The sequence below is a fragment of the Pinus tabuliformis genome, chromosome 3_2 (genome assembly GCF_031772625.1).
Source record: "Pinus tabuliformis cultivar Carrire ecotype Pingquan chromosome 3_2, CPIR1, whole genome shotgun sequence".
In the NCBI taxonomy this organism is placed as follows: Eukaryota; Viridiplantae; Streptophyta; class Pinopsida; order Pinales; family Pinaceae; genus Pinus; species Pinus tabuliformis.
This window is the reverse complement of record NC_142302.1, coordinates 1,275,869,574-1,275,893,059: the sequence shown is the minus strand read 5'-3', so window position 1 is coordinate 1,275,893,059 and position 23,486 is coordinate 1,275,869,574. Positions and strand designations below refer to the sequence as shown.

Genomic DNA, 23,486 nt, shown 5'->3' with positions numbered 1-23,486 from the left:
CTAAACATCAAGTCAATGATGACGTCGATGATATGCAAAGAAAACCTAAGAATAATACCCTAAATGTCAGTGTAATGCAAACTCTGAATCAAAAGAAGAATATATCTTCAGACCCTTACCAAGCCTCGTTGGGTAATGATGGCGAAGAGATGGGCATTCATGTTGAAGGTCTTGGTTGAAGTGTTTATCACGAAATGTTTGCAGTCTTATAAAACCACTCAAGCAAACCAAGGTTTGAAGATTGCATTTGACAGATTTTCATTTAGATATACAATGTTTTCAGGAAGTTAAAGTAGTTTTTTTTGTCAAGCACAACCCTTCATTATATTTGACCCATTGTATTCAAAATCGGCCATGTCGAATTGGTAACTGATCAAACTGGTCAAGTTCATTAGCTAGAATGGTTGAACCAGTCATTAAACCCAATTAGATGTCTTGGAGGGCTAGGGTTTCCTTCAAAACGGCCATAAATCGGTCGGTTTATGATTGAATAGGCTAATTTTTCCATAAACTAGAGCGTTCCATTATAAACCAGTCAGTGTTATTACCAGCTTGGTCGTGGACCCAACAAGACATGGTTTTTGGCATACATGAGCAGTTTTGAGGAAAACTAGGGGTTGTTTCCCTCCAAAAACAACCCCTCCAAGCATTTAAAAGCATGCATCCCCTCTTATTTGCCTCACACATCTCAACCTAGCAATGTTGACAATCAATGGTAATGTTAAATTCTTAAAGTACTTAAATTTTTAACATTACCATGAAAAGGATCAAGATGTTTGAGAGTGGTTTTGACCTCATTGGATTTCATATGGAGAAACTATAATTTTAGATCTCGCTCAAAATCTAACAAACTTAATGGTTTTCAAGATTTTAGGATATGGGGGATTGCATTATTTCCATTTGATTTTGTCGTGCATGAGGGTATGAGATTGGCATTTGATCAAGAGCATGAAGCCCTTTAAGTACCTTGATGTTGGTGGCATTGATTGTTGAACTTTGTTGATGTTGGTGGTATTGATTGTTGAACTCCTATACCACGACCTTAACAAAAATGTACCCTTCACTCAAAGGAAAATAATTGGTTAGGCATGCTAAGATTTTTCCACCATATTATAAGGTTTAAGAGATGAACCCTTCACTCAAACCAAAATCATTGGTTAGGCATGTTAAACCTTTTCAATTTCCACCATATTAGGTTGAGCAATCCAAAGTCTAAAAACTTTGAGCTAGATGATGTTTATGTAGGCTCTTTAGTGTTGAATCAATGATGAGTTTCAAGAGTGATCGTGTTGATCACTAATATGTAGACTTGTAGTTAGATTGTAGTCCAATGGCCACATAGCTTATAGCATTGTTTTTGGACTCTAGAGGCCACTTAGAGCCTCATTGATTATGTATTTTTTTGATGATATGTATTTCACTCAGCGCCATTTTGATATATTCACCTTTACATGGTATATAGATGAGCAAACTTTGCATATTTTGTGTCTATTTGTTTGGAATCATGGATTTAAATCTTAAAAATAGTCTTTTTCATTAAAAATTATTATTTCATGTATTTTTTTAAAGACCGGTTCATTGAGCTCTGACCAGTCTTATTTTTCCAGTTCCGATTCAAAAATTAGTTTGATAGGTGGACTAGTCCGATCACCAGTTCCGGTTTTGAATACTATGATTTGACCCAGTGTTATGGCGATTCGATCAAGCAATGTAGAAGGCAAAGGCCATGTGCCTACTTTTGTCTCTCCAAAGCCTATCATGCTTATAATTAACCATGAGGTTGACCCCACATACCGCATGGCATGGATTTTGCTCAACCTTAGCATACAAAATCTTGTTTTAGCTAATTTCTATGCTCTTGAATCTCGATAATAAGAATGGGAGAGTGTCCTTTTAAGAATGGTTGGTCACATGCCTCCAAAAAACAGACTAGTTTATTGGTGTAACATTGTTGAATCAAAAGAGGATAAAGTAGGATTAAAACTCTTTCAAATGTCGCCATAGGAAAGACTGGCCTCAATTAATCTCAAAGCCAATGGGCCTAGTTGACCCCACATACCACATGGCATGGATTTTTCTCAACCTTAACATACAAGCTCTTGTTTTAGCTAATATCTATGCTCTCGATGATAAAAATGGGAGAGTAGCCTTTTAAGATTGGTTGGTCACATGCCTCCAAAAAACAGACTGGTTTATTAGTGTAACAATGTTGAATCAAAAGAGGATAAAGTAAGATTAAAACCCTTTCAAATGTCACCATAGGAAAGAATGGCCTGAATTGATCTCAAAGCCAATGGGCCTATACTACCAATATAAATTTCCATCAAATAAATCATCTGAACTCCATTATAGTTGGTTTGAAATTAGAGTGGGCTCGAAAAGTATAATAAAAAGGCTAGACAAAGCTATGGTGTTGAAGAAAAATGCCCCCTTCCCTTATGAAGGGGACAAGTCAATGCAAGTACTAGGGGAGCCCACCCTCTCTAATCATCAACCCATCATACCCTCCATCTCTTGAGCATAGTTTTCAAAACTAACCTGATCTAAACCGAAATCATTCAAATCAACCAGTTATATTGGGCGTCCTATTGAATCAACAAATGGACTATACGGAGGGCCCGTTTGTACCAATTAGGTACCAAACCGTCGATCCAAACCAAAACAGTCAAATTAGCCTGTCGAACTGGGCGCGATATTGAATCAACCAACTAACCATATGGAGCATCAATTTGTAATAATTAGGTATCGAATGGGCTGGTTTGTACCGAACTAGCTTGTTTAGTACCTAATCGGTACAAACCAACCCTAACTGACCAATCAAATCTCACACACACAAGGGAGGTCTAGCACTTGGTGGCAGTTTTTGAGGTGGTTTTGGAGGAAACATGGGGTTATATCCCTCCCAAAACAGCCCCCCTTGGCTATAAAACTAACCCTCCCCGTCTAAAACCCTAAAACTAAACAAAAAACCTCACTCAACCCTAGCAATGTTGGAAATCAATGGTAATGTTAAATTCTTAAAGTAAATTCTTTAACATTACCATTAATTCTTTCAAGATGTTTGAGAGTGGTTTCAACCTTATCAAACTTCATATGGAGAAAGTAGAACTTCATATCCCACTCAAAATTCAACAGACTTAACAATTTTCAAGATTTTAAGATTCGTCATATTGCTACATTTTCATTGATGTAAGAGGGTATGGAATTGGTATTTAATCAAGAACATGAAACACTTTATGTACCTTGATGTTGGTGATATTAACTATTGAGCTCATCTACCATGGCCTTAACAAAAATGTACCCTTCACTCAAGTGAACAATTGGTTAGGCATGTTAAGTTTTTTCTACCATATTATAAGGTCGAGAAAACAAAGGAGTCTAGAGATGTTGAGCCACATGATGTTTAAATAGCTCTTGTTGATGATCCCATTTCTAGTAGTGGTGATGAGTTTGAGCAGTGATCGTGTTGTTCAGTGGTTTGTAGTAGGCCAGTGGCCCAATGCTTGAAGTGTGGTTTTTGGACTTTAGCGGCCATTTAGAGCATCATTGATTATGTATTTTGTCACTGATATGTACTGCACAATGTTGCACGAAGCGGGAGCGAAGCGGAAGCGCGAAGCGGAAGCGCGGAGCGCGGAAGCGTCATTTTCCAAAAATCTAGGAAGCGAAGCGTCCGCGGAAGCGTCTGCTATATATATATATATTTTTTTATATTTTTTTGCATTTATACTCAAAACAAACATCCCAAATACCAAATTAATTGTAGAAGACATGAAAACATGCATATTTTTGCATAAATCAAGATAGATATGGCATCCATGATTCCATTGTAGTTACTTACTAGTACAACAATCATCTATATTCTAGCTATTACAAACATACATCAAATTTTTAAGCATATTATAAAACATAAAACATTTAAGCATATTATAAAACATAAAACATAGAGCATATTATGATTTATCTAGCAAGTGAGCAACTGTCAACATTTGTCATGTCCAAAATTCAAATAATAATGTTTACAAAATATGTCACTTGGTCACCGCCAAGCCAAAAAGGTTCAAAATTCAAATTCACAAGTCTACAAGTCTAATGAGTAATCTATGACAAAAAGAAGTAGATTGTGAATATATCTACTAATCTCTCCTCCTTCCACCACGAATAGAACGTGATGGCGGGCCTCCACGTGGTGGCAATGAAGAAGATGGTCCCTGTGTAAGTCGTGGCACTGGAACTGATGAAGAAGAACCCCCTGCTGTTGGTGTTGAACCATGGAACCTAGGAACCAAGGGACCAGATGGGGGTGGGGGTGGTGGCATATCAACACGGTCATCATCATCCTAGAATCGCTCAAAAAATTCATGCAAAAAAAAAAAAAACACTAGTTAACAAAAAAATTAAAAACATGAATTAGAGAAATGCTTTATAAGGGAAAATTGGAAAATTCATACCACAATGGACATACCTGGATAAGAGCATCCTCTAATTGCTCTAGTCGCAACACTCCATCCTCCAAATTGGGCTCCTCTGGATTCTTGTCCCAAGTCAACAAGTCTTTATTAGACTTTGCATCTTCACAGTAATGGGACAACAATCGCAAGTTGTAATGAACATAAACCAAGCTCTCTGCCCGGTCTAAATTCAACCTGTTCCTTTTAACACTGTGGATGAAAGAATAAGAGCTCCAACACCTCTCTGCAGAAGAAGTGTTTACCACCTGTGATAGCACCCGCAATGCCAAACTCTGTAGAAGTGGAGTAGCCCCTCCATGCATGTTCCACCACTCAAGAGCAGAAAAATGCTCTCGATCTTGAATTGCATGCATGCTCCCAAATGGACCAGTGTTGAGCGTATAGTTGCTCACATGTCTCCGTACCAATGCAGCCTCCTCATTATCAGGGATTAATCTACTCAATGCAGCCATATATTTTTCGTGAACCTCTCTATCTTGGTGTGGTTTTTTCCTGCTTCCCCCCCCAGGTGCTGGTGTTGAAAGCCATGATGGATGATAGTATTTAGGTGTCAAAACATATGCTAATGCATGCAATGGAATATTTAGCATTTCCCATCGGTTTTGCACCTCTACACGAATATAATTGTACAAGGTGGTATCTCTAGGCTCAACAATGTCTTTAATCTGCCCCAACATGCTATCCATTTGCTCATACACCTCCCCAATTACTGGTCGATCTGAATCTGCAAACTTGATCATGTAATAAATTGGTTTGGTGAATTGCAAAACATATTTAACCTGTGACCAAAAGTAACTGTCAAGAACAGTGTCCTTGACTACATTAGCACCATCTGTGTCAGTGTTAATTTCATCCCATGTTTCAGCACACACCAGATTAGTTAAAGCTTGTCTCACCCTCACTAGCCGCCTAAAGGTGAGGTAATAACTAGCAAATCTTGTCTTTGCAATTTTAAGCAATTGCAACTTGGAGTAAGTGCCATAGAAGTAGTTTACCCTTGTATGCCCTGTGATGAATTTAATGAGCTGCTTCCCTTTCCTGTAAACCTCAGCAATCCACCCACAATCTTTGTGTTTCACAATATCATGCATCAAAAGGTTCAATGTGTGAACCAGGCACCCAGACCAAAAGATGTGTGGATGAGTACGCTCAATAATTTTTCCTGCTGCCTTACAATTTGCTGCATTATCTGTGATCACTTGAACCACATTATTCGGACCAACATCTTTGATTGATTTCAATAGGAGATCTGCAATGTTTTGTGCAGTTGCACTAATGGAGGAGGAGTCATGACATGCAATAAATACTGCACCACTAGAAGAAACACCAAGAACATTTATCAAATGTTGGTTTCTAATATTTGTCCACCCATCTGATACAATGGATACCCCAGAATCCACCCACTCATGTGTAAAACGTGTCAAAGCTCTTTGAACCTTAGCTTTTTCTCTTTCTAATAACACTGTTCTAGCTTTCTCATAGTTGGGGGCCTTGTATCCTTTTGGGGCTTCATTGATGGCCTTTACCATGTCATGCCAATAGGGAGAGCGAAGCACATTGAATGGTACACCGCAAGCACAAAGAAAACGGACTATCTTTCCATCCACATCATCCCTCCCAGAAACATTAAGGAAATCCCCTATTGTTTTTCTACCTCCAGAGGTTGCAGAAGTACCATGAGGAGATGGGCAACTACCAAATTTAGAGGTTGCACTTGATTCAGAATGAGTTTTTTGTTTCTTGTTTTTTCGTTGTGCAGCCATCTCTATTTGGATGTATTTTCTTCTTTCTTCAGTTGAAATGTTTGGGCAAATTTGTACCCCCACAGAACCCTTTTTTTCATCACTGTCCAGCACCCCACAAAGATGCCTCCTCAGACGGGTATATGAACCCGTATATGGTTTTCCTCCATGACAACCATGAGGGCACACAAATTTGTAAGATCCACCACCCTTTCCCCCATCAAGTTTGGTCACATAGTTCCACAAGGGTGTTGATGTACCTTTCCCATCTTGTGCTTCAGTGTCCCCTCCAAGTTCATCCCCTTCCTCTTCAAACCCTTCCTCCTCATCATACATTGGGTCACTACTATTAGGACCAAGTTCATCCCCTTCCTCTTCCCCTCTATTCCTCACCCTTGCCATCATTAAAACCAAGAGTGGAATGATACATAGAAGCCAAAAGAACACCATCTTGGAATATGGATATAGGTGGTGGACAACCTGTAAATAAAGGAGCAAGTAGAAACAATGGGAAAGAGTAGGAGAGGGAGGAGAAAAATACAATTTTTTTTTCAAAAAAACAAGGGAGTTTGGGGTTTGAACTTACCTCTTTAGCTCTTGTAGATGAAGTCCTCCAAGCTCTTGCTCCAAGCTCCTCCTCCTTCTCCTAGCTCCTCCTTCTTCACTCCTCCAAGCTCTCCTCTCTTCTCCTCTCCTTTCCTCTCTTCTCTTCTCCTCTCCTCTCTTCTCTTCTCCAACTCTCATAAACTCAAAGTGAGAAAATGAGAAGAGAATGGGGGCTTTATTCTTTTCTAAACTCACCCTAAACTCACCCTAAACCCACCCTAACCTCACCCTAACCCACCCCCTCATGCAAACTCAAGTTAACTTTTAAAAAAAATTAAAAAAAAATCGAGTTACATTGCTGCACCCGCGGACTTTTCCGGAAGCGCGGATCCGGAGCTCGTGAAGCGTGCGCTTCCGGGCCGAAGCGAGGCGCTTCCGGTGGCCCGAAGCGCCCTCCGAAGCGCGGATCCGGGCCAACGCTTCCTATATTCCAGGAATCGCATAAAAAAACAGGAATCGCGCTTCATAAATTTTGGAATCGCGCTTCGCCTGGAGGTTCCGGAACGCTTCCGTACGGGACGCAATTCCGGCCTAGGATCCGGGGGGGGTGGGCGATTCTTGCAACACTGGTACTGCACTCAATGCCATTTTGATATATTCACCCTTGCATGGTATATAGATGATCAAACTTTGCATATTTTGTCTCTAATGGTTTGAAATCTTAATAGCTAAGTCACCTGACACGGGGATTTGGGACACGTAGGATTCGAGATTCGTGGTGTCGGATTCGGACACGCTGACCCCCCGGAACAGGACACGTTAGGACACATTATATATTATTTTATTAAAAATATATATATATATTTATTTAAAATATATATATATATATATTAAAAATTAGATATTATCATATTTCTTACACATTTTAATTAATGATACAAATTTATTGATTTCAAACATAGATCTTCATCTATAGCTATTAGCATGCATAGTACATACAAAATTCAAATACATGTCAATCTATTATCTATTTCTTATGCTTGGCCCTCTTGCCACCAAGAGAAATGTCTAATTTTTTAGTCTTGTTGGAAAATCAAGATCTTTGTCATTAATATCACCCTCTAAGCATTAATATCCAGAGGTATCTTTGTCATTACCTCTGTACCTGTATAGGGATCTTTATCATTAATATCACCCTTTAAGCATTAACATAGGATAGAACAAGCATAACATGTCAAGTCAAGATTTTGTTTGAGTGATGCGTACATTTTCAGGAGGGTCATGATACAGGAGTTCGACAACCAATGTCACTAACATCAAGGTACATAGATGGATTGGTGCTCTTGATTAAAAACGAGTTCCATACCCTAATACATGACAAAATTCAATGGAAACATTGCAATCCCCCAATCCTAAAATCCTGAAAAACTGATAAGTCTGCTAGATTTTGAATGAAATCTAAAATTCTACTTTCTCCATATGAAATCCAATGAGGTCAGAACCACTCTCAAACATCCTGAGTCATTTCATGGTAATGTTAAAAATTTAAGTAAAAGGATGAAAATGAAGATTAAGAATTTAACATAACCATGAACAGGACACATTTCCCAAAATCGTGACACGCTTTTGAAAATCGTGACACGACCTCGGATTCGACGTGTCGGAAAAGGACACAACGTGTCATATGATTTGGACACGAATCCGGACCGAATCGTGTCGGATTCGCTGGATTCGGGATTTGTAGGGGGTTTAGGACGAATCCGGTGACTTAGCTTAATAGTATATTTTTCATTAAATATTAAGTATTTTATGTATTTTTTTCTAAATCGGTTCATTGAATCTAGTTCCATCTGGTTCTTGTTCGAAACGCAACTTGATAGGTGGCTGATTAGAAGATCGATTCCAGTTTTTAAAACTATGCTCTCGGGGTGTTGCTAAGATGAGACTACCAAAATCAAGATATTTGCTTAATATTTCCCACCTTCAACACCCACCTGACATGCAATTCATTAAATGAATTTGGACCCTATTGCATAATCTATGAGGAAATAAAGGGATTAAATGGTGTAATCATGTTATAGGCTAAGTCACTGCATTCATGTGTGGATTTGGCCTTGCAACCCTCCAGCGTTTGCACAACTACCAAGGGAAAATTTAAAGAATTGTCTCTCCTTCAATTTACATAATACGATGAAGCCATTTAAGGGAGAATTGCCAAGATCACAAATTTTTTTTGGAAAATGAACAAGGTCTATTAAACCCAAGGAACTCCAATCCAAGCTTTGGTGCATTTGTTCGGAACTGTGGACCAGCACACTAAGACCTAGAAAATGGATACTAAAGAAAATGCTCATAGAAGCAATAACAGAAACAAAACAACAGTAATAATTGTATCAGCAACAATAGATTCCATACAACAGAAAATTCCAGCAAGCGACCAGCAGTATATATTATAACAGGTCTATATCACCAACCGAGGAGAACTACAGTAGTGGCTAGTAACAACACTCAACTGTTCACAAACCCTTAGCACGTACAAAAACTGTAGTATGAAGTTGGGATGGCAAGTCAAGCCAAATCCAAGACAGAACTGGTGTTGCCCTTGGCCCTAAAAGTCTGTTCCAGACCACTTGCAATAAAACACTTCCCACAAAGACTGCCATTATAAAGCCTAAAAACATCTTTGTTATGAATATAATTCATAACAATTAGCTAAATAAAATAAAATATAAATATTAAATAATTAAATATTATTTAATTTAATTAGTCATTAAATTAAGTGAAAAGGCATGTCTAAAAGACATGCTTGTTCACAAAAGGTCACCTGCTGAGGTATAAAAGCAAGGTCCTCATTGTACATTCAAATCATCTTATACATTTTATATAATAATAAATTATTATTTTAAATACCTGTGTGTATTTTAACAATTAAATCTTCAAGCTATCAATCTTTTCGTGCTTCAGCATAAGTTTTTATGCTACAGTGGTATCAGAGCCATGGCACACGATATAATCATGCGAGCCTTTGAACGTAGTTCGCCGCACAATATGCCATTACGTTCACATCTTGATTACGTTGAACAGGTTAGTATTCAAGAAGCATTTCAGCATTTAAAAAAATCAATTGCAGAAGTTACAAATGGAGATTGTCGCGAGCAGGAAGATGACCTGCATCCACCTGAAAACTCTAAAGAGAAGGGACGTGTGGAAGAAGCCCAAACAGCAGATGATCCAGAAGGAACGGAGTTGGTTAAAATGGGAATACCAATTCAAGATTCGGAGCATGAACCTTCAGTAGCCAAAACTGTACAACCTGATGAGGTTGCTGGTCAGAAATCAGTGAAAAATACGGCTTCAGACAGTGAGAAAGAAGATGTTCCCTATACCCCAGTCAGACCCATTCCCCCTCAGGCACCCCACAATTACAATTACTCCATCCGAGACGCAGTTGAAGCTTCTGACAAAGGGTGCTGGTGGCCGGGCATCATCACCCAAGCTATGAGCACCAATTCTGAGCTTTTCCTTATATATTTTCCTCACAATCATATACAGAAAATGTATCATTACTCCAAATTAAGACCTGCTCAAGAATGGCTCAAAGGAAAATGGTACCCGCTACCCTCACAGCAAACAAACAATATCATATATGAAGGAAAATATCCCATGGCTGCAAATAGTGAGACAACTTCGATAGCATCATCTCCCTGGGATATGCAAACTAATGCACAATCTCATCGTTATCTGACATCTGGTGGTGAGCATTTTCATTGTTGGAAGGAATCAAGTCGTTTGAATAGATAAAATCCCAATAATTTGTTAGCATGTTTATTGCAGACACTAGTTCAACATTTCATGTTTGATTGTGATTTTAATGTTTGATTCTGATCTCCTCCTATATTGGACATATAATTCTATGCTTCCCAAGGAGACTGTCCCATGCATATCAACACTCTCCCTATTTTTGTTTGAAATTGATAAAGCAGCTCTATAAGCTTCGTAGTCAGCATACACCAATTCATGTGTAGAAAGCGTTGAATTGATCATCTTTGAGTTGATTAATAATTCAGTAGCTTTGACCTGACCATAAAGACATGCTTATAATAGAGCATCTTCATGGGCTGGCTGAGATACCCCTATTTCCCGAAGGTCTACAATGGGCTTCTTGAGCAACAAGAGTTGTTGCGGAACCTTTAAACAAATTTTGGTTAACATGTGAGCCCACTAAGAGATCGATAGATTGATCATGATCCCAAGCTTCGTTTTCAGTGTGCCGTATGATAACTTTTGATGATTCAGTAGCATCCTGTGCACACCATTACCAACTGATAATGAAGCTAACACTGATGAAGCCCTCTCAAATTCTGGAGTATCCCATATCTGGACTGAGGTTATGACTTATTCTTATGGTCCTCAACATGAACTGCACATTCCTCATCACCTGTAGATTCCTTTTTTGATAAAGATTCAAGTTCCGAGAACCATCTCCTTTGATCTTCTTCATAAAGCAGAACAGTGAACACATTCTTAAAAACTTGTCTTCAGGAGGTTCTTCATTATAAGATTCCCATAACCCATGTTATTCGAGGGATAATACGCAAACTACTCTTTCATAACTGTCTGCATCCAAGAAATTTGGCCATCATTGGTAATTCTCCTCCATGAGGTCAGGAAACTGGGTATGATACAACTGTTATGTTCTAAAATTTGTAATCTGACATTTTTTGTGTTTTTTCTTCAAAAGGAAAATCTAGAAACTGGAAATGCTAACAGCAGTGTAATGTCCTTGGGTAATTTTTCTGCCCTTACGGTTCTATTTGCCAAGGGTTTCAATAAATCAGAGAGGATTATGAATAGTAGTATGCATTCATATGACAGCATATATTATTCTATGCATGCATGAATATATAATCTCCAGTAACTATTCAACAAAATCACATTGAACTAGGGCTGACTGCCCAAAGAACCAATAATCCAACCTCTGCTGTCAATATTCAACTGTCTAACTGTATCCACTCTTGTTTAATTCTGTACTGCTAAACTACTTAACAGCTCACTGGAGAATTATCTATACTACTTCCACTCGCTTCTACTTATGATAACCCGTTTGCCTTGCTGTTACAAATGCTTGACCATCGTGTGAAAGGCTCCGTTTTTACCACTATGAAACCCTAACCTTAGTACCATAGAATCTATGTTTACTCAGCCGCAGTGGTCCAAGAATCTTTACAGCGCTGCCACACAAACAATCAGGACTAAGGCCGCTGCTGCCCTCAGAACTTCACTGGGTCGTACAAACCCTCACTGCATAGAATGTACACATTCCACTCGCTGTCTCTAACACGGGTACCTTCCACGGGATACCTCAGGCTGCCGGGGAGATGCCTTACTGCCACGGGGGTTTTGTTTGATCCGCAGTTGCTCTAGCAGGCTACCACGGGGTAATTTGATACAATGCCCACGTGTCCTATGCTGCCGCAGGGAAATCTCCAACTATGTTGCTTTGATCCGTGGGTGCCCTAATCCACTCTTTCTGAACTGTTACCGCTATTGCAGAGACACTCTTGTCCACTTCAGAGGAGCTCGGAAGGTGCTTCTGCTGTTTATGGACCAAATTTGTTGACTAACGAAACAGCCAGAGAAGCTTCTTAACCAGGAACCGAATTTTGCTCCAAGAATGTGTTGTAACAGAACAGTGAAGAAGAAAAATTTGTTTGACCAGACAAATAATATCATAGGGTTGCTTTCAGGATATATCCGAGTTACTTCAAAGTAAATTTGCTGTGCCAGAACAAAAAAAATAGGTGTCTAGGTAGGATGGCATCAGCTCCACCAAAACTAGACAAGGGGATTAGCTAGGGTGAGATCACCTCCACAGAAACTAATCAAGAAGGAGTCTTAAAATCCTCAAAGCCTTAGCTCAAGAAAACAGAGATATTCAATTCAAATTGATGATGAAAATGTGATTCCAATTCTCCTTTATTATAGATTTCCTTGCGGGACTCCTCAACTATGAGGGGTTGCAAGTGCAACCCCCAATTTGGACTTTTTGCCCCAGCTACCCCAAAATTTACCCAATGTTGCCCCAAAACATTGGATAATTGGGTTTCCCCCTTTAACAAATACTATAGCCTATGGGGTTGGATAGGCTATTGCGTCCTTCCGTGGGCAATTAATCCATAGGGGACATTACAAGCAGCAACAACAGAAACATTTTACACAAACCCAGCACCCAGTGTTTGATCCCAAGCAATTAACTACTGAACAAATACATGGCTATGTTCCTAACACATAATATTCAGCGGAAGCAAATTACAATTTGAATAACATAATCACAAACAGATTTCTGCCCAACAAATCAGTTCTTCATTAATAAAAACTCGAAACTTACTTGGGATCCCATCCTAGATAATGGCCAGACTGAGAAATTACAGATTACAATATGCCAGATTTGATCCTGCAAACCTGCTCTTTCTTGCAGATCTGGATATCCAGCCCTTCTGCACTCCCTTGGACCCAGGGATCACTCACTGAGATGTCGCTCTCAACCTTGTGTTGTCGTTTGTGTGTCTTCTCCTCACCTTAGCTTGTTTTTATAACTCCAGATTGAGCCAAAACCCAACCCAAATCTCAAAGAGATTGAGGGCCAAGATTACATCTCGCCTCACTTGAGATCAACGGCTAAAATTAGCCAACATATTAATATGTGTTTTTCCTATGTTAAAGTTAGGCTAAGTTACATCAACAACTTGTCAACCTAGAAAAAGTGTCCTAAGGCGATGTTGGTGACTTCTGCACGTGCCACACCTAGGCACAAGGCCTGTGCAAAAGTACCTGCTTGAGCTACAAACTTCAACACCAACAACTTTATAAAGAGCAGAATTCTAAAACAAATGGGCTATTCAAAAGAGGTCTAACTCGAGATGAAAAATCGTATATTTTAGAGGAATATAACATGGAATTATGCAGAACAAAAGGGTTGAATTCTTTGTTGAAATTTGGTACCGGAGGACAGGTGGTTCCCTTAGGCTTTGATCTTTGGCCTAGGGAAAAGTGTCCAAAAGAATTTAATTTTTCTCCTAAAGTGACTTTATAATTTTATAAAGTTAAATCTAATTTAAAAGTGACTTTAAGTGATAAAGTTACTAAGTCTAATTTTAAAGTGACTTTTATAAAGTCAATGAAAAATTAGAAAGGAAAAGTGACTTTGGAAATAAATGACTAAGTGGGTCTTTATTAAAGTGGGGTGAATTAAAAAATAAAAAGTGAGATTTAAATGAGCATTTAATCTCAGCAATTGATCTAAATCTATTTCAGCCATTGGATTTAGAGATCACCCAAAAGTTACTTGGATCACCCAAAAATCACTTGGAGTTATATTAAGGGAGGAAAAGGAGGAAAAGATTACATTCGATTCAATTCTTTCATGAGCAGATTGGGAGAAGGAGAGCAAGAGAGCAAGAGAGATTTCTGAGCAGGGAGGAGAAGGAGACAGCAGCTTGGCACACATTCCAAGGCAGCAGTTGAGCAGATTTGTACAGCTGATTCAGTACACAGTGAAAGGCAGATTTTGGCACGATTTTCGAGGAGAGGTTTGCACAAAAATCGAGGAGAAGTTTGCTGGTTTTTCTGCACGCAAAACGAGGGCCATACAGCAGCATTTAATGCTGAAAGTGGGCACAAAAATCGAGGAGACCGTACAGCATTTATTGCTGTCATGTTTGCTGTAATTTCCAGTTTGCTGTGAAGCATGGGAAAAGAGATAAGTTGTAAATTTGCTCGCTGATTTTTTGCTGAAAATTTCTCACTGTAAAAGGCAATTTTCAGAAATAAAGAAGAGTTCTCAATCTGGTTTTCCCCAAGAGTTGTAGGGGGTTTTTCCAGGGTCACATTGACCAAAAATCTCAGTGTTTAAATGTGTTTTAATAGCTGTTTATTACTGCTGATTTTTATTTCTGCAATTTCCAGCATTCTGTAAAATTTCCAGAATTTGTGTTTTCAGCAAATTTATTTTTTTCAGCTTGTTAAATGTATGGTTATGGGAAAGGGCATTTAACTATATGGGAGAAATAAGGAGAAACTGAAAACCGGGGTGGGAAAAACAGAAATTTCTACATGGTATCAGAGCTTGAGTGCTGAAGGGCAGTTTGGGAAAGCAAAAGGAAAAATTACAGTTGCTGATTTTTCACTCAGAAAATTCCAGCAAGCTGATTTTTTCATAAACAACATTTTTATCTTTACTACAGCAGTGCTATTTTTCAGTTTTAGGACAGCAGGATGTCATTGGGATTGAAGGTGGAGGATAGGCTGGATGGGCATATAAATTACAGCGTTTGAAAGGAGAGAATGCAGAGTATCTTTGAGGAGGCAGAAGTCTGGGATATCATGGTGCATACCACACAGAACCCTGTTGTTGTGCCTACTGATGTACTCAGTTGACAGCTTATAATAAAAAGAACAACAAGGGTAAGAGGCTGATTCTAGACGGAATCAAAGACCATTGCATTCCTCATGTGAAAGGAAAGAGCAATGCCCATGAGATGTGGACAGCATTGTCCAATCTCTACCAGAGTACCAATGAGAACCGGAAGATGGTCCTGAAGGAGAAGCTGAAGAACATTAAGATGGGTAATGATAGTGCAGTTGGATATCTCACAAAGATTACTAATGTGAGAGATGAGTTGGCAGCGATTGGAGAGGCCATTCCACCCACTGAGTTGGTGCGGATTGCAGTGAATGGCCTTCCCCGTTCATGGTTGAACTTTGCTGATGGGGTTTGTGCACGTGAGACCCTTCCCACATGGGAGAGGTTTTGGGATGATTGCATTCAGACAGAGATCAGGAAAAGTCAGCTTGGGGCAGCCAAGCCAATTGAGCAGGATGAAGATGTAGCACTGGTGGCAGGAGGCAAGAAAGACAAAGGGAAGAAGCAGGCTTCCACAAGCAGTGGTAGGGGCAAAGGCAAAGGTAAAGGTAAACAGGGGAACACACAGAAGGAATATTCCAAGGTGAAGTGTTGGAATTGTCAAAAGATGGGACATTATGCAGTTGTGTGTCCGGAGAAGAAGAAGAAGAAGGGGAAGAACCAGGACGTGGCAGCTTCAGCAAAGATTCAGGACTTTGCTGGTCGTTTTGACCGAGAGTTTGCGTTCACTACGTGTGAGTCCTCTAGTGCAGGATCACTTGCCACACAGGTTCACAGAGAGCATGTTTTTCCCTCGATTAGCAGAGCATCTTCAGGTATCTGGTATGTGGACAATGGGGCTTCACGTCATATGACAGGAGTCCGTGAGTACTTCTCAGAGCTTTCAGAGAGTGGCACTGATATTGAGGTAGTACTCGGTGATAACAGAGTTGTTAGAGCAGTCGAGGTGGGGACAGTGACATTTCAGAGGGAGTCCAAACCTCCCTTGAAGGTGTCAGAGGGTTCTTTATGTGCCAGGGATGAGGAAGAACCTCATATCCGTCTCAGCTTTGGAGGACAGAGGATATGAGGTACTGTTCAGGGGAGGACAGGTGTTGATGTATCCCAGGGGCACTCCAGCTGATTCAGCTAGAGTGATAGGTGTACGCCATGCAAAGGTGTACAAGTTTGCATTCCAGCCCCTTTTGGCATTGAGCAGTAGTACCGACAGCAGAGCTAGCAGTTCTGAGCTGTGTGAGATTTGGCACCGCAGGATGGGACATATGTATCATGGAGCCTTGAGGACATTGCAGGAGATCACTACAGGTGTGTCAGATTTCAGTACTAATCACTTTGATACTTGCAGAGGTTGTGCGATGGGCAAATTTGCCAAATCCCCTTTTCCCAACAGTGACAGCAGAGCGACGGGGATACTTGATTTGATTCATTCCGATGTGAGCGGTCGGATGTCTCATGTTTCCTTGAGTGGATATGAGTACTATGTTTTACTCATTGATGATCACTCCAGGAGGACCTGGATTTATTTTTTGAAGACCAAGAGTGAGGTCTTCAAGCAGTTTCAGGAGTTCAGAGCTCTTGTGGAGACTCAGACAAGTCGAAAGATGAAGTCCTTGAGGTCGGACAATGGAGGAGAGTACACCCTTGGAAAGTTTGTTGACTATTGTGCGGAGGCAGGCATTAGGAGGGAGTTCACTATTCCTTACAACCCCCAGCAGAACGGGGTTGCAAAGAGGAAGAACAGATCCATCATAGGGGCTGCCAAAGCCATGTTACATGATCAGGGGTTGCCATTGTTCTTGTGGGCAGAGGCTTGCAACACAGCTGTTTACTTGCAGAACAGGAGTTCGCATCGTGCCTTGGGGCACATGACTCCGGAGGAGGCTTTCTCTGGGAAGAAGCCTGATATTGGTCATCTTCATATCTTTGGATGCATTACATACTCCTATATACCCAAGGAGAAGAGGACCAAACTAGAGCCCACCGCAGAGAAGGGTATCTTTGTGGGCTACAGTGAGACCTCAAAGGCCTTTCGGATTTACATTCCTGCACAGAGGAGAGTTGTTGTCAGACGGGATGTGAAGTTCGAGGAGGACAGGGCCTTTAGGAGGTCACGGGAGTTAGAGTATCTGGATCAACCATACCCTCGACAACAGTTGAGTCAGTCGCAGGGATCAGGAGGATCCGGAGGTACATTTATGAGGATGTCAGGTCCGTCAGTGAGCAGTGGCTCGCCGAGCCAGAGGGGTGGTGCTCCGGGCAGCATGCAGAGCAGTTCACTAGGGAGTCCATTGATGGACAATTCACACGGTACCTCAGCTTCTACAGGTTCAAGTGCAGGCAGGAGGACAGCAGACAGACAGTCAGGATTTCAGGCTCCTAATGATGATGAGGAGGAGGAGTTTCATTCTTCGGTGGGAGAAGTGCGCTCAGGGAAGAGGAAGCCCAAGTGGCTTCAGGACACCTTGAAAGATGCCACATCTGTTGCTGAGCCGAAGAGGTCGGTCAGAGAGAGTAGACCACTTGAGAGGTCTTGTAGCTATATGGCGATGGTTACCAGCATCCTTGACTCTGAGCCTTCTAGCTATGAGGAGGCAGCTAGCCAGTAGGTCTGGAGAGAGGCCATGCAGGAGGAGTATTCTTCTATCATGAAGAATGATGTTTGGGAGGTGGTGCCTAGGCCTGAGGGCAAATCCGTGGTTACTTCCAGATGGCTTTACAAGGTAAAGCATGCTGCAGATGGCAGCATTGAGAAATTCAAAGCGAGGTTTGTGGCTAGAGGGTTCTCCCAAGTAGAGGGAGTTGATTATGAGGAGACCTTCGCTCCCGTGGCTCGATATACTTCGATCCGCTCCAATATATCGATAGCAGCAGAGATGGGTTGGAAGATCCACCAGATGGATGTGAAGATAGCATTTCTCAATGGCTTCATATAGGACGAGGTGTACATTGAGCAGCCACAGGGCTTTGAGGTGCATGGGAAGGAGTCCCATGTGTGCAGACTGAAGAAGGCCCTTTATGGCCTGAAGCAAGCTCCCAGAGCTTGGTACTCCAGGATAGATACATATTTGCAGGGGATGGGTTTCACAAAGAGTGAGGCAGATCCGAACCTTTACTTTATTGTGATTGATGAGGAGCCTCTCATTCTGGTGTTGTATGTGGATGACTTGATCATTACAGGTGCAGAGAGACTCATAGAGCACTGCAAGAGAGATCTTGCGACGGAGTTTGAGATGAAGGACATCGGCTTGATGCATTACTTTTTGGGTTTGGAGGTGTGGCAGGAGGAGGGGCATTTCTTCCTGGGGCAGGGGAAGTATATTGTGGACATCCTTAGCAGATTCCACATGGAGGATTGTAGACCCATGTCGACACCGATGATCACCAACTGGAAGAAGCTTCATGCTTCGGATTCCGAGTTGGTGGATCCCACATTGTACAGGCAGCTGATTGGGTCCTTGATGTATTTGGTCAACACTAGACCAGATATCTGTTTTGCAGTCAACACGATGAGTCAGTTTATGTGTGAGCCTAGGAAGGTTGACTGGGTGGCTGCAAAACACATTTTGCGGTACTTGCAGGGGACAGTGGATTATGGTCTGGACTACAGGCAGGAAGATGGAGTGAGATTGGCAGGATACACTGATTCTGATTGGGCAGGTTGTGCTTCTGATAGGAAGAACACTTCAGGGTGCTGTTTTGGGTTGGGTTCAGCAATAGTGTCATGGTTCAGCCAGAAGCAGCAGTCAGTAGCACTGAGTTCAGCGGAAGCAGAGTATATGGCAGCCAGTCTAGCTAGTTGTGAGGCTATCTGGCTTCGCAAGATGTTGTTTGGCTTATTTGGTCAGCCGTTGAGACCTTCAGTGATTTACTGTGATAATCAGAGTTGCATTAAACTCACGGAGAATCCAGTATTTCATGACAGGTCAAAGCATATCGGGATCAGATATCATTTCATCAGAGACTATGTTCAGAAGGGAGTTGTGAAGCTTGAGTATATTTCCACTAATGAGCAGGTTGCAGATATCATTACCAAAGCCTTACCACGGGGCAAGCATGTCTACTTCAGAGACAAGATGGGTGTGGTGAGGAACACCTTCCTCCGTAAGAGGGAGTGTTGAAATTTGGTACCAGAGGACAGGTGGTTCCCTTAGGCTTTGATCTTTGGCCTAGGGAAAAGTGTCCAAAAGAATTTAATTTTTCTCCTAAAGTGACTTTATAATTTTATAAAGTTAAATCTAATTTAAAAGTGACTTTAAGTGATAAAGTTACTAAGTCTAATTTTAAAGTGACTTTTATAAAGTCAATGAAAAATTAGAAAGGAAAAGTGACTTTGGAAATAAATGACTAAGTGGATCTTTATTAAAGTGGGGTGAATTAAAAAATAAAAAGTGAGATTTAAATGAGCATTTAATCTCAACCATTGATCTAAATCTATTTCAGCCATTGGATTTAGAGATCACCCAAAAGTCACTTGGATCACCCAAAAGTCACTTGGAGTTATATTAAGGGAAGAAAAGGAGGAAAAGATTACATTCGATTCAATTCTTTCATGAGCAGATTGGGAGAAGGAGAGCAAGAGAGATTTCTGAGCAGGGAGGAGAAGGAGACAGCAGCTTGGCACACATTCCAAAATAGCAGTTGAGTAGATTTGTACAATTGATTCAGCACACAGTGAAAGGCAGATTTTGGCACGATTTTCGAGGAGAGGTTTGCACAAAAATCGAGGAGCAGTTTGCTGGTTTTTCTGCACGCAAAACAAGGGCCATACAGCAACATTTAATGTTGAAAGTGGGCACGAAAATCGAGGAGACCGTACAGCATTTATTGCTGTCATGTTTGCTGTAATTTCCAGTTTGCTGTGAAGCATGGGAAAAGAGAGAAGTTGTAAATTTGCTTGCTGATTTTTTGCTGAAAATTTCTCACTGTAAAAGGCAATTTTCAGAAATAAAGAAGAGCTCTCAAACTAGTTTTCCCCAAGAGTTGTAGGGGGTTTTTTCAAGGTCACATTGACCAAAAATCTCAGTGTTTAAATGTGTTTTAATGGCTGTTTATCACTGCTGATTTTTATTTCTGCAATTTCCAGCATTCTGTAAAATTTCCAGAATTTGTATTTTCAGCGAATTTATTTTTTTCAGCTTGTTAAATGTATGGTTATGGGAAAGGGCATTTAACTATATGGGAGAAATAAGGAGAAACTGAAAACCGGGGTGGGAAAACAGAAATTTCTACATTCTTAGAAGACTTGTGAAGTTTCAAACTTTTTCTAATTCTACGACAGGTAGAAATATGGATGTTTAGTTGGTTTTTATAAAGGGGCTGAAGTCCTCAGAAATCGTGTTATGTGTTATAAGGAGGCAGTAATGGTCCACCAGACTCTCTTTTATTTGTAGCACTGTCAGCACATGCCAAATGTATTTTTGGTTCAACTCGAATAAAAAATATGATTTTTTATTTGAAAAAAATAGGCTTCCTCTCTGATGGAGAAAAATTTGTAATAGATAGATTTTAGCAATAAGTTAAATAGCATTTTCTTCCAATGTGGTTTGTCATATCCCCAAGCAATGGTGAATACATTAGAGTTGGAAGGATCCACTAACTTGTTGAACAGTTCTTCTCCCGAGACTTACTCTTTTATGGCCAACCCTCTCGACTTCTACAGAGTTAACAACCTTTGGCTTTTTGACAATCCCCAACTACATTTGAAGCCTATAGGAATCACTTTTAACTTCAAAATGGCATTTTTGCTTGATCCACTCCCCATTATGGATTGTTGCATAAGTACTATAAAAATCATGTGTTATAACTTACACCAACAATGTACTCTGTGAAGTAATTTCTCATCCATGGGTTAACATTTAGATGCATATATCATCCTACTCAAAATCAAATCCATTTACCAATATTGTTCAACCTAGTTGAAACTTGACCAGTGATTGTACCGACTTAGCCTGTTGCCTGATTCAAAGGACCAATTTGGTACTGAACTGGCATCCTTGACTGAGTAGGTACTGGACCCCACGTGACAAACTCAACATGGAAAATATAATTTTTTAATTTAATTAAAAAAAAAAACCCAAAAATCTATTTCTAAAAATCTACCAAAAAGCTATAAAAATACCCCAGCCTCACCGATCTATAAAGCTATAAAGGTCTCATTGATCTAGTATATAATAAATTTTATACAGATTCACACAAGTAGAGAAACCCTGGCCTGGCACTCTTTTTATTGCCAATCAGTATTTGGAAGCTTAAACGCCTGAATTGCCATAACTTATTGATGATAATCTACTGTTACAAAAGGGGATATGAATGAAATCATTTCTATATAGATTTCTCTCGCCCAAAATGAACAAAGGCTTGATTATAGGAAAGACGACTATCATGGAAATGTAAGCCTACAACAGTAAGATAAGATAATTTCATTTAAAGTCCAACAAATGGCCACAGAAGTAGGTTATGGGATTAAACAATACATCCAGTGTAAATACAACATGGGAGTGCAAAAGCAGCTCCTAGGTAATGCGGAAAGTAAGACAAAGAAAGTGAAAAAAAAGTGCCATGTCTAACTAAAACCAAACCCAAAAAGTATAATAGTATCATAACTGTAGTGATACAAGGTGAGCTAGTGCCCAAGAAAATTCTTGAAGTGTACATACATGCATGCATGCCTATATATATATATATATATATACACATACACACACTGGCAGGTATACTGTAATACACACACACACACAATGTAAAAGAATCAATTGAATTGCCCAATGGTTGTACTGATCTATGTGGGAGAAGGCATAGATTGTTATGGCAGTCTTGGCCCCGATGCCTCTACCTGCCTTCTCAGCATACAGAATGTAATGACATTGACAACCCTTCCCGAGCCAAACGGAGAAAAGTGAACCTGAGCCAAACCTGAAGTTTCTTTTGAGGCCTGGCAAACTTCAAACCTCAAGGTTCAAGTTCACCAAGCGCTGTGACATTGCATAATGGTTAGAAATATTTCTATGACCAACAGCTATACTGCAACGAGAAATTTCAATGATGTTTCATGAGTATCAGACATAAGCCCCTTTAAATCTAAATAATTAGCTACTACATCTACAAAAACATTAGGTCATCCTAGAGATCTTAATTAGAATACAAAGTAAGGAACTTACTGAGCCTGAGCGGCAGAGATAAACATTATCTGTGAGTTGAGTAATCTTATCTGAAGCTCGATTTGCCACATACATTCCTGCAAGACATTGTGAAAGATTTGAAATTTTGGATATTAGAAAAATTACAGTGCAAAAGTAGAATCAGATAGATGCAAAGACAATTAAAATATCCACAATACCGACAACTGAACCAGCAAATTAGATGATTCAAGGAGGCACCATTGCAATTCAAAGCTTTAGCTGAAAAGGAGTTCAGAACCATGTGAACTTGGTCCATTCAGATTCCTTTAAATGCCATTAAAGGTAGCCAAACCAAAAGGAATCAAAACCACAAGCGGGCTCAAGATACCCTATCAATGGAACCTTTGTTTCTCAAATAAAGGGCTAGTTTGATGACTGCTTCAGATTGTTTTATATTTCTTTCTGTATATTAGTTAACCAGAAAGAAATATGGACGAGAAATGGACTCATAAGACTTATTGAAAGAAAAACTGGGGTCTCAGAAAATGCAACTACTGGGTACTACTATCAATGGAACCTTTGTTTCTCAAATAAAGGGCTAGTTTGATGACTGCTTCAGATTGTTTTATATTTCTTTCTGTATATTAGTTAACCAGAAAGAAATATGGACGAGAAATGGACTCATAAGACTTATTGAAAGAAAAACTGGGGTCTCAGAAAATGCAACTACTGGGTACTAAGCTAAACTTGTAAACATCAACATCCCTCATTACTTTTGTCTTTAGAAAACACAAAAGCTTCAGCTGACTCTCTTTTAAGATGTATAAAATGGTTAGAAACACAAAACTTCTGAAAGAATCCTAATTGCTGGATTTAAGCAATATGTCAACATCATATCATTTAGATGACGAGATACACAGGCATTGTTACTTTAATATTTATAGTTTATGTTGTCCTGATTTCTGTAAGCCATGAATAACTTGGCTTACTAGTAACCTTTGATTCATTTACAGGCAATTCTAAGAAAGTGCATGCAACTAATTCTCAATTTTACATGGAAAAGATAGGATAATAGTGATGAGATTGAAGTTGCAGTCTAACATACAAATTTGAGCTATGGACATTGTACTGCATCTAATATGTTCTGAATTATTTACTTACAAAGAAGTTTCTATTTACTTACCAA

General features: G+C 39.9%; 1 protein-coding gene across 1 annotated transcript in view; it reads right to left on the bottom strand.

The window, feature by feature from the left end:
* LOC149185396 (proteasome subunit beta type-6-like) overlaps window positions 1–23,486 on the bottom strand; it is a 161,002-nt gene that overhangs the window by 127,561 nt on the left and 9,955 nt on the right. Inside the window, exon 3 of the mRNA XM_089417919.1 lies at window positions 22,340–22,416. Coding sequence (XP_089274045.1) covers window positions 22,340–22,416 — 77 coding nt within the window. The remainder of the gene's footprint in view (window positions 1–22,339; window positions 22,417–23,486) is intronic.